The sequence below is a fragment of the Dermacentor andersoni genome, chromosome 8 (genome assembly GCF_023375885.2).
Source record: "Dermacentor andersoni chromosome 8, qqDerAnde1_hic_scaffold, whole genome shotgun sequence".
Classification (NCBI taxonomy): Eukaryota; Metazoa; Arthropoda; class Arachnida; order Ixodida; family Ixodidae; genus Dermacentor; species Dermacentor andersoni.
The window spans coordinates 119,170,631-119,187,650 of record NC_092821.1 but is presented as its reverse complement, the minus strand read 5'-3'; the positions used below and the strand labels follow the sequence as shown (position 1 = coordinate 119,187,650).

The 17,020-nt window shown below is 49.6% G+C and overlaps 1 protein-coding gene across 1 annotated transcript; it reads right to left on the bottom strand.

The window, feature by feature from the left end:
- Window positions 1-11,212: 11,212 nt before the first annotated feature.
- Window positions 11,213-13,886, bottom strand: LOC126529132 (uncharacterized). Its single transcript, XM_055069445.2, has 3 exons — window positions 13,772-13,886; window positions 12,578-12,822; window positions 11,213-11,445 (listed from the first exon to the last, which is right to left on the bottom strand). Exons 1-3 carry the CDS (start codon window positions 13,781-13,783, stop codon window positions 11,328-11,330), a joined length of 375 nt encoding a protein of 124 aa, XP_054925420.1. The 5' UTR covers window positions 13,784-13,886; the 3' UTR covers window positions 11,213-11,327.
- Window positions 13,887-17,020: the final 3,134 nt, after the last annotated feature.

The window sequence follows — 17,020 nt, the reverse complement described above, 5'->3', positions numbered from 1 at the left end:
ATAAATTGTTTGTAGCAGTGCTTCGTATTTGGGCTTTTTTAATCTTCTGATTGTTCATTGAATTGTGGTTCTACGTTCTTTTTAATATTTTGGTGTTTGCTGTGGCAGATGTATGTATGTATGTATGTATGTATGTATGTATGTATGTATGTATGTATGTATGTATGTATGTATGTATGTATGTGTGCGTGTGTGTATGCGTGTGTGCATGTGTGTATGTATGTATGCGTGTGTGCATGCGTATATGTATGTATGCATGTATGTATGTATGTATGTATGTATGTATGTATGTATGTATGTATGTATGTATGTATGTATGTATGTATGTATGTGTGCGTGTGTGTATGCGTGTGTGCATGTGTGTATGTATGTATGCGTGTGTGCATGCGTATATGTATGTATGCATGTATGTATGTATGTATGTATGTATGTAAGTATGTATGTATGTATGTATGTATGTATGTATGTATGTATGTATGTATGTATGTATGTATGTATGTATGTATGTATGTATGTATGTATGTATGTATGTATGTGTGTGTGTGTGTGTGTGTGTGTATGTGTATGTGTATGTGTATGTGTGTGTGTGCGTGTGCGCATATGTGTGTGTATGTGTGCATGCATGCGCGTGCGCACGTGCTTGTCGGTATGTGTGTATGCATTGGTGTTGCTTTTTATATATAATCTTCAGGTGTTCATTTCTCGCTTACTTGTATAAACGTTGTAATTTTTTTTCGGTATCTTTGTAACTTATTCTAAGCCCTCCACTGGAATGTATTTTAAATAAATGAATATTCTCGCTGGCCTTATGCGGCTGGTAGAAGGTCGATTCTCGGCTCCTTCACTAAGGTGTGGTAGGAACATAGCCGGGACGTCTGCTTCGGTATCAGCTGTGAATCGCCCTAAAAGAAACTGGTGCCCTATAGTGCTAGTTCAGCACAATTGAGCAAAGTTGTTTCTGACTGGTTAGTTAGAAACAACGTTTCGAGTATAGCGTAATTTGCTTTATACCGTGGCTGCAGTGGGGCGAGCGCAATGCATCCTAGAACGACCAGCTTGGACACACAGTTCCCGCGCCGCTATCTTTCTGACACAAGCGCTGCCGCGGCAGAGTTATGGGAGCCATTAAACGTGATCTTGCCGATCGTCTGAGCTCTTTATTGGTTCACTGAACGTGTCGCTCCTGCCGTCTTTCTCGACTGGGTGTCTACGTGAGTGAACTTTCATCGGCACAAAATTGCAACGCTCAAAGACAAAATGAATCAGGTCACGCACACAAATAGCGATTTACGACTGCAAGCGCCTTGTGTGCGAGAGAGTGTGTGCTCCTTCTCCATGTCCTTGCGAGCTGCCATCTTTCAGTCGGGCGACAACTCGTCGTCACCGAAATAGTATCCTAACGTTGGTTATTTTAGGTTCCTTCTCGACACATCGTGACACCAGAAGCGTCATGCGCGTAATGTGACCGAGGCAAAAAAAAAAAAAAAAATGTGGATTTGGCGACTTACAGGACGACGTCAGTTCTGACCCGTCGGCTAAAACGAATTTTCCATGCAGTCTTACGACGTCCGCTCTTCCTTGTCGTTTCGCTTGCCTGTCGGGCGCAATCAACTTATTTCACCTAGTGCAGCTTGCTTTGTACTAAGCGTGTGGTGGCAACAGCGTGTAGCCGAGAATGCGAGGACTCGTGATAGGCTGAAGCTGATGGCGTTTTCAGACAAGAAAAGCGCGCAAACGTGGCTTTCGGTGCCGCAGCAGTGTCCGCGTGTCTTCTAGAGATGTACGAGGCGAGGAGAAGGGATAATCCACGGGGAAAATAGCGAAGGCTAGAGTGGAACCGCTCGTTCGCTTTCTAGCTCAATGTGGCTGTTACAGGTCCCTTTGACGGTTTGGATTTTAGCGTGGACCTCTGGCCCACGTTTTAGTCCAAAACTCCACGCCAAAATATTGCTTGGAGAGTGTCCCGTGGAAGGAAAGTATCACGTTCACTTGAACGCACGACACACAAAGGGCGAGGGTGAGGAGGGAGGGGAACGTGGAGAAAAGGGCGGGAAGTAGGCGTGTCGTTACTCGGTGGACGACGTGATCTTTAGAAACGGTGTGTTTAGTAGACGAAGGTCCTGGTGCGTCATGTGACGCAACGCGGGTGACTGTGGTGCACAGAGCTTCGCGAACCGGTCACCATTTGGGCGTCCTGGTAGTCGGTCTTCTGGTATCAGAGACATCATAGACAAAAAATAAAAAGACACGAGAGAATAATGGTTGAATACTATACGCCGAACCATGCAACGACAACGCGTGACACTAGCTTACTTCTTGTCTCCTCCCCCTTCCCCCTTTTTATTGTGAGGGTTCAATTAATCGAACTCATACACGTCGTTCATGTGTCGCGTTAGAAGTCCTGTCAACACCACGTATTCTATTGTGACGTAAAAACAGTAGAGTAACTTACACTGTTGTTGTAACTTCATCAAGTATAAAGGAAACAATTATCGGCTCGGGCCATGTCGCTTCGCACTTGCAACGCATTCCACTAAAGCGAGGCGAACTGCTAACTCGATGTTTACTTTAGTAGCAACCACTACAGACGCTTTTTACCGGCTAGTTCGCTCACTATAGACAGATGGCGCTTGCGCCGCGCCTGCCTGTCAATGTCTCAGGGCCCACCGCGTGCCCTCCGCGGCGGTTCGATTCAACGATCAGGCGGCCGCGTTTTGATAGGGGTGGAATGCCAAAAAAACTTTTTTTTTTTTTACTTAGACCTAGGTGTACGTTAAAGAACACCAGATGGTCGAACTTATTCTCGAGTCCCAGCACTACTGGGTCTCTCATAAACAACGGTGCGGCTTGAGGACGCTATAGGTACTTTTTTAATTCGGCTAAATACGCTGTACGCGTACGTATTTGACTGAGTTGCTTCCGAGTTAGCGGACTGGCAAATGTGGCCTTCCCACATGGACCTTAGTGCTGAAAACAGACCGACTCGCTGTGTTTTGTGTTCACGATGGAGAAGCAGCGAAAGGATGAATAAATAAAAGATATGCCACTCGTTAATAACGTTCTGTTAATTCTCCTTTACTGTAGCTTAAGTCTTTTCAGGTTTTCTTGTGCTTGTTTCTTCGCGCAGCAAGCCCGAAATAAAATGTCGAACCGTCATCTAACTGAAATCAAAGTTTTTCGTTGGCAAAGCAAATTTGCGATTTTTTTCGTCAATGTCGCAGTCCCTCCCCCCCCCCCCCCCTCCTTCCCAATAAAGGAATGTGATGGCCAGATAGCGCCACATAATTAGTCGTAGGCACTGGCTCGCCCTTCTGATTCTGATATTTTCCGGTCCCCATCAATGTCCTGCCCCACAGTTATGCATTATATTGAGTGCACTCTTTAGAGAGTACTCCGACCAATGAGTGGCTTATATGAGTGGTGCTGCCAACTTTAGTAAAATTTGCCCAGATGTAGTGATGTTAAGCCTTGTTTAGGGGAGAATTGGGAAAATGTGAAGTATGGGAGAAGCCTTTGCCCTGCAGTGGGCGTAAACAGGCTGATGATGATGGGGCAAATGTATTAAGAAAATCTTGCGCTGAGATATTGAAACAGTGAAATGACTGACGTGACAGTGTAATTTCATTTCAGACACAGCAAATTGCTTTGGCATTAGCATGCGAGGTATGACTTTTGATCGCACTGCATTGAAGTGTGATGCAGTGATGGGCGACCCTTGGTCACATCCAGTGACCCAAGGGTCCGAGGGCAAGACCCAAGGGTCCATTGAAGAGGGGCACCCCAAGTTAGTCCAAGGGTCCGTTTTGAACCCCCTTCCTTCAGCACAGCACCGCGACGCTCTACGCATTTGACTATGGACTACTCGGTGGCCCAAATCGGCGGGAAAAAAGTTAAGCGCGGACATATACATATATACGAGCGCGAAACAGAAAGTCTTTGCCTCTATTTTTTATTGGCCAAAATAAGGCACGTACAGTCAATTACAAATATACATATTATTCTACGTACCTTACACTATTTTTTCGCATAGTTCCTACACCGGTTGAGATATTTGACCCATCGCAGCACTACATTAGAGATGCCCCTGTGTTAGAATTTGGCCGGCTGACTGGGAACCACCGTCGGACTGCTGTCTTGGCTTCATTGGCCTTTTGCAGAATTACAACACCAGCACCTCACATTTATCAAAGCGAGGCACCTTTCCCCATACGTGGGCTGCAATTCCCTGTGGATTTAGGTGGGCGTTCGTCCCTTGCTCCATAGAAGACGAATCAGACTTCACTGCTCGTACGCCGTGAACGTGTGAAGCACAACCGCCATCTTCGACAACTGACAGCAATGCCGTGCCGTGGAGCTACCGGCATCTATGGTCGGGCCGGTCCAAAAAAGGTCCAACGCTCGGAATGTATATGTTGACTTCTCATTTACAGCCGCAATTTGGCTAGAAAGATAAGGGCAAACACTTTCTCATTCGCCCTCGTACTTACCTACTGTTACGTTTCGCCTACAACGCGCGGTAATGCCGGCGCGGATGCAACGGACGCCGGGGCTTCGTTCAAAGCGGCGGACATTTTGGCCCGTTCGACGCCGCCGCAACGCCTCCCCGCCAAGCGTGTCCAGGCGTGTTTCAGTGCCACGTGTCTTCGTGTGTGCGTGTGTGTGTGTGTGCCCACGCTTGTCAATGCGCGGCAGCCGGGGAGCGGAGCTCCCCAAGTGAGGTGCCAGGAGGTCTGTCCGTCGGCGGGTTGGCGATGCGTCACTACACTCGGCTCAACATGTCTCTCGGCTCGACCGTGCGCGCCGTCGCGTGGGCTCATGCTCCGCCGTCGCGTGGGCTCATCCCGTGACCTTCCTTCTGGCCCGCGACGCCGAGAGTATAAGAGCAGCTGCCCCCGGACGCCAGGAGAGAGGCTCCGATTTCTTCTGTTGAGTTACGTGCTCTCCCGTCTCTCCACTTCGGTCGACCTGACCGGCCGCTCTTTTGCTATGTTAGAATAAACAAGTTGTTCTGTTACCAGTCTTCTCATGCTTTGCCGGGACCTTCGGATGCTTCCAGTGCCCCAGGCCGCCAGGCCAACGCTACCCTTGGGGCTTGCGACCCATTCGCAATAACGGGCGCCAGCACCGAGACCCCAACAACTGGTTGCCAGCGGTGAGATCGCGACAACGGAGGCCAGCAGCGAAGAGATGCGGTTGACTGTATGCTGAGCAGCTCAACGACCATCCGGGAGCAGTGCAACGAGCCCTGTGTGATGACTGGTTGCCTGCAGCGGAACGACTGCGCTGAATTCTTGGCTGCGAGGTTTGGTGAGTGCGGGACTTTCTTCTTCTGAGTTTTGCCAGGCTTTTGTTAGTGTCAGAAACAGACATGGTAATTGTGGTTGTCGTTGCTGCCGGGTTAGTTTGCGGCAAGACAATAGTAGGCAGTAGAGAAAGCAGCATTCAGAGCAGCCATGGATTTGAAGTCGTTGCGCAAACCGAAATTGCTGGAGCTTGCAAGAGAGTTGGGTCTGGATGTCTCAGACAAACTCAGAAAACCAGAACTGCTAAGGGCTATTCTTGAGTTAGAAGCTGAGGATGACGAGCTGTCGGAATGCCTTGAGACCATTGAGGAGAGGGAGACGGCAAAAAGACAGGAGCGCGAACTTAAAGAGCAAAAAGAGAAACAGGAGCGCGAACTTAAAGAGCAAAAAGAGAAACAGGAGCGTGAACTTAAAGAACAAAAAGAGAAAGAAAAAGAAGAGCGCGACCGTCAACACGCTTTGGAAATGAAGCGTCTCGAGTTAGAGATGGAACGCGCTCGTAATGGAAGTCAGGCACACGGTGCAGGAGAACGAGTATTGTTCAAAATGACTGACCTGATGCGGCCGTTTAAGCTTGGAGAGGACATTGGTTTGTTCCTGGTTAACTTTGAGCGAACGTGCGAGAAGCAGGGGTTCTCTCGGGAAACGTGGCCACAGCGCTTGCTCACTTTGCTACCCGGCGAGGCGGCCGACGTAGTCGCTCGCTTGGAGAGAGAGGAGGCAGAGGATTTCGACAAAGTGAAATCGAGTCTGCTAAAAAAGTACCGGCTGTCAGCGGAGGCGTTCCGTCGGAAGTTTCGGGAAAATGAGAAAGGCAAGAGTGAGTCATATACAGAGTTTGCGTACAGGCTTATGTCAAACATGCAGGAGTGGCTCAAAGAAGAGAAAGCGTTTGGTGACCACGAGAAAGTTCTGCAGTGTTTCGGGCTAGAACAGTTTTATAGTCGGTTACCTGAGAACGTGCGGTACTGGGTCTTGGATAGGCCAGACGTTAGTACGGTGGCTCGAGCCGCTGAGCTAGCCGAGGAGTTTGTGACGCGTCGGGCTCGCGGAGCTAAGGACGGTCAAAAGGGTGAATTTGGCTCCAAGTTTGAGAGGCCGAAGTTCACGCCCATGAGAAAGCGGTTCGAGACGAGGCGAGCGCGCGTGTGTTATACGTGCCAGAAGCCGGGTCACTTTTCGGCGCAGTGTCCGACCGAACGTGAGGAGACGGCGGCAGCCGAAGCCGAACGCAGAAAGCGGTTCGAGATGAGGCAAGTGCGCGTGTGTTATACGTGTCAGAAGCCGGGTCACTTTTCGGCGCAGTGTCCAGAAACAAAACCAAAAGTCGTGTTTTTGTCATTATGCAGCACTGACGAGAACATCAAGCTTCTCGAGCCTTACATGCGAGACCTCCTCGTGAACGGGAAAGAGTGCCGAGTGCTTCGCGATACCGCAGCTACGATGGATGTAGTTCACCCCTCTTACGTAGAACCCGATATGTTCACGGGCGAGTGCGCATGGATCAAGCAAGCAGTGGAAGCTCATAGCGTGTGTCTGCCGGTAGCAAAAGTGCTTATTGAAGGACCTTTCGGAGCACTTGAGACGGAGGCCGCAGTGTCATCTATGCTGCCCCCCCAGTACCCGTACCTATTTTCGAACAGGTCCGATCACCTCCTGCGCGAGAAGGGGCTTTTGTTTGGTGAGGCTAGCGTTCAGGCCTTAACCAGATCGAAGGTTCGGGAGCTCGCTGCAAAGGCGGTAGTTGCGGGGCCGACGTTGTTGAACGATGAGAAAGGGTCAGAGGCGCAGCAAGCTGGTATTCAGAGCACGCCCGAACTGAATAAAATTGAGCCTGTAGCGTTAAAGGCACCAGATACTGGAGAGGAAAATCCCGACACGGGAAGGTTAGAAGAGCTGTCTCCAGATTTGCTCATCGCGCCTACGTCAGACGGACTAAACAGGTTGCTAAAAGTCAGCCGGTCGGCTTTGATAGCCGAGCAAAAGAAGGATGGCAGCCTAGAAAACATACGCTGCATTGTCAAGGAAGGTATCGCCAAGAAAAATGCTCGCTTTGTGGAAAGAGGTGGGGTCCTGTACCGGAAGTATCTAGACCGCAGGGGAGTGGAGTTCGATCAGCTGATCGTGCCTCAATGCTATCGTCAGGATCTGTTGCGCTTGTCGCATGGGGGTTCGTGGTCCGGACACCTAGGAGTTAAGAAAACTAAGGACCGTCTCTTGCAAGAGTACTATTGGCCAGGGTGTTTTCGGGACGCAGACCACTTTGTGAAGACATGCGACACCTGTCAGCGGGTGGGCAAGCCAGGGGACAAATCGAGGGCGCCGTTGAAGTTGGTACCTATCATTACGGAGCCTTTTAGACGGCTCGTTATTGATACAGTGGGACCTCTGCCGGTAACAGCCACGGGGTACCGACACATTTTGACTGTGATCTGCCCAGCGACAAAGTTCCCTGAAGCAGTGCCGCTTAAAGAACTCAGCTCAGTTGAGATAGTCAATGCACTACTGTCCATATTTGCGCGAGTTGGTTTTCCTGCGGAAATCCAGTCAGATCAGGGTACAGTGTTTACTAGCGCTTTGACGACAGCCTTTCTCGAAAGGTGTGGGGTAAAGCTGTTACACAGCTCAGTGCACCACCCCCAGTCGAATTCCGTTGAGAAGCTCCACTCCGTCATGAAGCGCGTGTTGAGAGCATTGTGTTTTGAACATCAAACTGACTGGGAGCTGTGTCTGCCTGGAGTGATGTTTGCATTAAGGACCGCGCCGCATGCGGCTACGGGGTTTTCGCCAGCTGAGCTGGTGTACGGTCGCTCGCTGCGATCTCCGCTTCGCATGCTTCGAGAATCATGGGAAGGCAGGGGCGACGACCCAGTCGTGGTAGAGTACGTGCTTAAGCTCCTCGAACGCTTAAGAAGGGCACAGGAGTTGTCAGGTGAAGCAATGGCAGAGGCCCAACAGAGGGCCAAGGTTTATTATGATCGGACAGCCAGGGCCCGTCGTTTTGAGGTGGGCGATGAGGTCATGATATTGCGCACATCGCTAAAGAACAAACTCGACGTGCAGTGGGAGGGCCCAGCACGGATTGTTCAAAAACTGTCGGACGTTAACTACGTGGTGAGTCTGCCAGGAAAGCGGAAAGCACAGCAAGTTTACCACTGTAATCTGCTCAAACCCTATAAGCAACGGGAAGCAGTGGTGTGCATGATGGTAAACGTTCCCGAAGAGCTTCCGGTCGAGCTTCCGGGACTAGGCTCAGTGACGAACAGGAAAGACACCGATCAAGTCATTAGTGACTTAATAAGTAAAGCATCGCTGTCGCCTGAGCAGAAAACCGAACTACACCAGCTCTTACAAGAGTTTCAAGGTCTGTTCTCTGAGAGGCCTGGTAGGACTTCTGTCCTTACTCATGACATAGAACTTACCTCCCCAGAGCCAGTACGATCCAAGGCGTACCGGGTGTCACCCCGCCAGAGCGATATTATGGAGGCTGAGGTAAAGAAAATGCTACAGCTCGGTGTTATTGAAGCAGGTGAGAGTGATTATACCTCCCCTTTGATTTTAGTTGAGGTACCGGGCAAGGAACCTCGTCCTTGCGTCGACTACCGCAGGCTTAATTCCATCACTAAGGATCAAATTTATCCGATCCCTAACATCGAGGAGCGCCTTGAGAGAGTGAGTAGCGCTCAGTTTATTTCCACCCTAGATCTTGTCAGGGGTTATTGGCAGGTTCCACTTACAGAAGAGGCTAGTAGGTATGCGGCGTTCATTTCACCAATGGGGACATTCCGTCCTAAAGTTTTGAGTTTTGGTTTGAAGAACGCGCCATACTGCTTTTCAAGCCTCATGGATAAAGTGTTGCGGGGACAGCAAGAATTCGCTTTACCGTATCTAGACGACGTAGCGATATTCTCCGCATCCTGGCCTGAGCATATGGCGCACTTGCGGGCAGTGCTAACCCGCCTGCGCGATGCGGGCTTGACAGTCAAGGCTCCCAAGTGCCAGTTAGCACAGGCCGAGGTTGTCTACCTCGGACACGTGATTGGTCGGGGTCGTCGCCGCCCCTCTGAAATAAAGGTGGCCGCTGTGCGAGACTTCCCGCAACCGCGCACGAAGACCGATATTCGGTCGTTCTTAGGTGTCGCCGGCTACTATCAGAGGTACATCCCCAGGTACTCTGATATCGCGGCTCCCCTAACGGATGCTCTAAGAAAGACAGAGCCGCAAACAGTCGTCTGGGATGAGACAAAGGAAAGAGCTTTTAGCGCCCTAAAGAGCGCCCTAACAAGCCAGCCTGTGCTACGATCGCCCGACTACTCAAAAGGGTTCGTTGTTCAGTGTGATGCTAGTGAGCGAGGCATGGGCGTTGTACTGTGCCAACGGGAAAATGGAGAAGTAGAACACCCCGTCCTGTATGCTAGTCGTAAGCTGACGAGTCGTGAGCAGGCGTATAGCGCCACCGAGAAAGAGTGTGCGTGTATCGTGTGGGCCGTTCAGAAATTGTCATGTTACCTAGCTGGCTCGAGGTTTATCATTGAGACGGATCACTGCCCTCTCCAATGGCTGCAGACCATCTCTCCCAAAAATGGCCGCCTCCTGCGCTGGAGCCTCGCTTTGCAACAATATTCCTTTGAGGTGCGTTACAAAAAGGGGAGTCTCAACGGTAACGCCGATGGCTTAAGTCGAAGCCCCTAACGTGGGAATCAGCCTCAAAATTGCTTGTTACTGATGTTTTTCTTCCTGAGGCAGGATTTTTAACCTATTGCTTTCGTGTAGTGTTTCAAAGTGATGATGTGCTTTCTAGTGCAATTTTCCGATTTGTGGACGCGTTCGGAGTGCTGCTAAACTACTGTAAGGAACTAGGCAGCAGTATAAAAGGGGAAAGAGCCTGGCAGGGCTTAGTGAGGGTTGTGCCGTGCTTGCTGACTGAGCGGTTGACTTTCGGCGTAGTTCTAACGCTTGCCGGAAACGAGAACAAAAATGTCAACTCTCCCGAAGTCACTTTGCAGTGTCCTGTGTGCACCTGAACGTGAGAACGAGGCCTTCTCTGTGCGCTGCGCTCAAGAAACGCCAAAGGACGCCCGACTTCGGTTATGAGCATCATCGAGCGACATCCCTCCGGACAGCGGATGCAGTCCCCTGACCATCGGGATCTCCTTCCCCCGGCGGGGCGGTCTGTTACGTTTCGCCTACAACGCGCGGTAATGCCGGCGCGGATGCAACGGACGCCGGGGCTTCGTTCAAAGCGGCGGACATTTTGGCCCGTTCGACGCCGCCGCAACGCCTCCCCGCCAAGCGTGTCCAGGCGTGTTTCAGTGCCACGTGTCTTCGTGTGTGCGTGTGTGTGTGTGTGCCCACGCTTGTCAATGCGCGGCAGCCGGGGAGCGGAGCTCCCCAAGTGAGGTGCCAGGAGGTCTGTCCGTCGGCGGGTTGGCGATGCGTCACTACACTCGGCTCAACATGTCTCTCGGCTCGACCGTGCGCGCCGTCGCGTGGGCTCATGCTCCGCCGTCGCGTGGGCTCATCCCGTGACCTTCCTTCTGGCCCGCGACGCCGAGAGTATAAGAGCAGCTGCCCCCGGACGCCAGGAGAGAGGCTCCGATTTCTTCTGTTGAGTTACGTGCTCTCCCGTCTCTCCACTTCGGTCGACCTGACCGGCCGCTCTTTTGCTATGTTAGAATAAACAAGTTGTTCTGTTACCAGTCTTCTCATGCTTTGCCGGGACCTTCGGATGCTTCCAGTGCCCCAGGCCGCCAGGCCAACGCTACCCTTGGGGCTTGCGACCCATTCGCAATAACGGGCGCCAGCACCGAGACCCCAACACTACGTAGTACAGGCGCACCGCAAACTGAGAGAAGTTCCCCAAGAGTGCTAATAGCATCAATAAGTGCAGCAAACTTTTGTTGATAACAAAAGATTTGTATTTATTAACAGAGACGCCAACAAAGCGATACGGATCCGGGATGGTTGGTCAACCAACTGACCATATGTAGTTCGGATGCGTTGTCATGGGGCTTAGGGGCATGCTCAGATGACGTAGGTCTTGGTGCGCTCGGCGACGTAACCAGGCCGGCTGTGGTGCACGTAGGTGCGGGAACCGGTCAGCACTGGGGCGTGGTGGTAGTCGGTCTGCTGGTAGGGCAGGCTGCTCGGGAGGAAAAGGACGACATGGTTATGTACCACACAGCGTCAGCGCGAAAGTGATTCGAGGCTCGCTAAGCTCCCTTGATACACTCCTTCTGTAAATGTCGCATTGTGATCGCATCGACAATATCGATCTCATAAGTTTATAAGTTTCGGAGTCCTCGCAGTCGTTGTCGTCAGTGACATCGTAATGAAGTGATTACCAAAATTAAGAAAAGAATAATCCTGTGACTAAAAAAAGTTTCTCCCTTTGTTTAAACAACATGTATTACACATGAATACAGCTCCACATTATGTGATCGCATATAACGTTATGGCACCACACATTCCACATTCAACATGCTGATGTGGGTTAATTTGACGTCCATGCAGTGCGTTTACTTTAACAACGTGCCCGTTGTCTCGGTGTCCTGTATATGTATGATGGCTCAGCGAAGTCTGCTTGACTAAGTGTCTATTAGAAAATGACATACATTACTTAATTTAAATTAAATTCTGGGCAATTTCGTGCCATGACCACGATCTGATCGTGGTGCGCACCGTAGTGGGTGGGGGGGGGGGGGGGGCTCTGGGTTAATTCTGGCCACCGGTGGTTCAATAACGCACACCCGATGCACAGAACACGACTGTTTTTGCATTCCAGCCCCCATCGTAATGTGGCCGCCGTTGCCGCTATGGCGTTCAGCTCACAAGCTCAACGCTATAGCCAAGTGGGCTACGGCGGCGCGTGGCATATATTGCGCTCACTGGTAATATGTCTGATACAAATTTGAAGGCAGTGCTTTATATCGTCCTCGAACAAATAATCATATGTTTTATGTTACTGCAGTGAAGGAAAAAAGTAGGCGAACATTTTTGTTACAATCAGTTTGTGTACTTCAAAGTGCCAGGTTCTTTTGCCAAACTTTCAAATTTTGTTCCACTTGTAATATTTAGGTCTGAGAAAAGGCCTTCAATTCACAAAAGCCACGTGTGCAGACTCAACCTCTTGCATCGAGTTGGGACAACCTTGGGCTTCTACGGAACGTAATTTTCTCCAAAATTTCTCTATATCGCATACCTTCGATGATACGTGGTGAAAAAAAAAGAAGAATCTCGACAGAAAGTGAGGGGAACGTATTTAACCTGCTCACCCGGTCAGTGGGTCGTGGTGGACCACGGTTGACTTTGGCTGGACTACCTTGTCCTGCTCGACGGCGTATCCGTACTCGTGGTGTGGAACGTGCACCAGCTCCTTGTGGTGGGCCACCACGGGAGCCCTCACCGCGGTCTGGTACACCACGGGCTGGTGGACCACGGGCACGGCAGCCGGGACACCGTAGGTGAAGACGGCAGCGCAGTTGGCTCCGGCCACCAAAAGGCAGGCGACGACCAAGGCCTGGGATGCGAAAAGTAACAGATGCACGATGTGGGGCAACTCTCTTTTCAACCATCATTGTGCTGCAATGCATAAAAGCGCGTTTTGCTAAAAAGTGGAATAAAAGTGCCTTTCTACGTCGGGTTTCATGGCGCATATCTCAATACTGGTGTCGTCCTGGAAATTCATTCCAAGTAGATACGACTTGCAAGCGTGCCGGCTATAACTCGTAAGTTGCAATATGGGCGGTAAGTAATTAAGTAAGAAGCTAATTAGTTAATTTCTGTTAATTAGTTGAATATGTGCTTCGATTTCTCGTCGAGTAGTGCTCGCCTTTTTGAATAATTGAGCTCAAGGACGAGAATTGTGCTTTTCTGTCACAGGCTATTTATTTTAAAAAATTCTGTAAAACCTAAAAACATGATCACCCCGTATATAGGATAGACCATTGTGTTCGCTCTGCAAGCACACACTAAACAGAATGTTTTCGAGATTTGATAGACCGAGAATACACTCTGATCACACTGAAGGAGTTGCGACGAAGAGGCGAAAAAACGAGCAATGTAAAGACTTCAACGTTCACATAGATTGGCAGTGAGAAGTTAAAAAATAAAATAAAGAAATAAAAGGACACCGCAAGAAACGAATCTTCCGGGAGAAGGACTGCTCAAGTCAGCGATCCTGTCCTGAATGCCGAGAGACCGCTGCAAGATATTGCGTAGCTCGAGCTTTAGGTTTCTTGCTCCATGCTGTGGCGCTTCCGTAAGACCGCGTTTGATGTTACTTGCATGTTTCGAAGCAAGGTCAACAAGCTTGCTTAAGCTCTATAACGAGGAGGTCCAAAATAGGGCAAATGTAAGAGCGGTTCATTTTTGTCATTTTAATAAACGCTGAAGAGAACGCTACATAACGAGGCACGAACAAGCGTCTTATGAATTTTAAGAAAAGGATCACAGTGATGTGCACTTACCAAGGTGTTCATGGTGTATCACTAGTGAATTGGCCCCAAGGAAACTGATGGCTCTGATCGATTTGAAGAGGAGTGTGTCTCGTGCCGGTGAGACGCGCTGCTTTTATACCCAAAGACGGTCCCCTGGCATCTTCTTTTTGTATTGGATAGGTTCGATTGGTGCAGAGTCATATAAGCCGCGTGAAAGGACCGATAAGTCCGGTCGTAAACAGTATGGTATTTCACCTGCACTTTGCACCCAAACGGGATTCTAACGCGAGATAAAATTTGCGTACATGCCCTGTTCGTCTGCGCTTCGTTTCCAACAATTTGATTATTTTTAACAGATTCTCTTAGTTTTCCTGGTGCGGCAAGACTTCTTTTTTTCGCCTCTTATCGCTGAGCACTTTCCTCATGCCGTTTTTTGTGAGAATGAAGGAAGATTCGGTGACGCGATTTCGACAGTGAAAGCTGGCCGTACGCGAGGCAAGAGAAAAGTTTAACGACTAACGGTTCGCTGCAGAAACATTGAGCGAGGCGTGTAGACTTTGGGTCTCATTAGCCATTCTGGTTTCGAGTTACAGGAGGTAGCACCCGTGTGTCAACCTCGCGCTGCATGTAGACACAATCAACAAACTTGGCGTGTGTGTTATGGGGCGCGTGCTTGGGTGTCAGCGGGTTTTCATCAGTGCCTCTGTGAGACTGTGGATTGGTGTGCGTCACTGTGTGTGTGTGAGTGTGTGTGTGTATGCGAATGTTAATGAGCGGGTGTTGGTGTGAATATGGGAGAGGAGGAGACCGTGGTGTAATTGGCGCTGAATAGAACAGACAATACAATTAAGGGATGGACAACGACGAAAGACCGTGCAAATGAAAAGTATGAGTGTGCCTGCGTTTGTGAACGTCGACTTTGTTGAGGGGATTCGATTCTACAACTGTCAGATTGAATTGTGCGTGCTGTATTTATGCGGTATATCAGCTTACCGAGGCAGGCTTCCAGGCCTGGAATTTGACTCTATTTATATGATGAAAAAACATTTTTCTGCTTTGGCAGCATTATTGTGGTCCAGTGATAGCAGATCAAAGTTCATCTACCGAAGAATGAGAAGAATAACTTCATTGAAAGGTCCGGCGAGTTATTCGGGGAATGGCCGAATATTCTCGCCTGGGCGTCAGCCACAAGCTTCAGCTCTGGCAGCTTCCTCGGCCCCCCGGACGGCCTAGAATTGGCTTCGAGGGCGGAGGTGAGCGGCGTATTCTCACAGCACGTTCGGTTCGAGACTGTGTTCGAGACCCATATACCTCTTCATCACTCCTGATCATCCTTATCAACTCACTGACTGCTTATCTGTCTGTCTTGCGACTTTCAGCGCGCGAGCCCTCAGTTTAAATAGCCTGCCCCGAAATCTTACCAAACGGGCGCACTTTTTGGTGTTCCGCCTGCCGTGTAACGTAGATGCCTGAGTGATCTGAAATCTGAAACCGTGGCCCTCATATTCATAAGCATCACGCTGTAGCCATTGAATGATCCTGATTTGTCTGTTTCATTCGTGGGTGTTGAGCAACCGATGGTCGCACACCATGGTTTCACACCAGTTCCATGTCGAATTTGCTCGAGAGCAGTTTGGTCATGCGACGCCGCCTCGTTCACTAGTTCTTTATTCATTCCTTTATTAATGCGAAAACCTTTCTAGGCTCGTGGTGAAGTTTATGTCAGCAGACCTGACCGCCAGAGTGTCCGCCGAAGCGTCGTCACGCCGTATGAAGACAGAATAAAGACAGATTAAGAAGGGAAAAAATGATTGATAGTGACAGTGAATGATAACGTTATAATAGAGATTGGTAGAGGTTAATAATGACTAGTAATGACTACTAACGACTTGGAAATGACCAATATGTTTAACGACGGCTTGTAATAACCACAATTGATTAGAAATGACTAGAAATGTCTAGTAATGAGTAGTAATGACTAAAATGACTACTAATGACTTGTTATGGCTACTAATGACTATGAAACGACCAATATGGCTAACGACGGCTTGTAACGGTTACATTTCATTAGAAATACCTAAAATGCTTAGTAATGACCAGTAATGACTAATAATTACTGAAATGACTTGTAATGAGTACTAATGACTATGATATGACCAAAATGTGTAACGACGGCTTGTAATGACCACAATAAATCACAGATGACTAAAGATGCTTAGTAGTGATCAGTAATGACTAAAAGAAAGAAGAGAAAGAGAAGAGGTCAAGAGAAAGAGGCGAATGATCAGAGGAGAAAGAGTAGGCGCTCGCCGTTCACCTCTTACGAGAGATCTTAAGAGACCCTTGTAAGGGTTGGGTTCGGGCGTGAAATAAATGGTAGCTGGCCCATGCCGTCGTCCAACTCATCCACGCTGAGGACATTGTTGAAGGGAAAGACTTGTTCTCATCGAGAACGGGGAATATGGGATTTATTTACAGTATCTACATGAGAACGTTACAGTTCATCAGTCTAACATGACTGAAAGAGAATGCACACTCAGCCGCCGCGCAACAGCTGCTTATAAACACTGTGTCCTCCCTAGATCCCTAGGTGAGGGAAAATGGCCGTTCAACCTTCGACCGATTCGGAGCATCCAAAGTCATCGTAGCCGATCCACCTTTGAAGGAGAGGGTTTACACACTCACTCCCGCACATGTTTCACTGACCACACCAAGGTGAGAGGGTTTTCGCAGACACGGGTCTTGCCCTGAGCAGGCGCCTCTTGACCCCCGAGTCGACCCTGCAGACAGTGGCCGCCGCGTCTGTCCATTGACTGGCGACTTCTAAGGCCCGTGAGACGGCGCCGCAAAACATCTGCTTCCAGGAGTTCCCCCGCTTCAAACAAACCGTGATGGTGACGGCAATCCCCTAACAATACTTGGTCCGCCGACTGCGTCTAGACATCCCGGCGTCGTTCGGCTGGGAACGCGGCGCATTGTCGTCCTCACACAGCGAGTCGCAGCAGCGGGCAGGGCAGATTTCGACGGTCGCTTCCCCGAAGATCGCCAGCCCCCGCAGGTCGAGCGTAACACCCTGTAATTTTTAGTTTCCCTCTATGGCAAGGGATACCTGACGTTGACGCTTGCTCGTTAACACATTTGTCTGAAACTTCCTGCCTGTCATATGTGCTTCCGAGATGCGCATTCACGGAAAGGTTTACTCGCGACAGCGAGTTATAGTCACTGCTTCCATTCATTTATGTCATCTTGTCTGAGGCCTCTAATGTGTCCTGTACATAT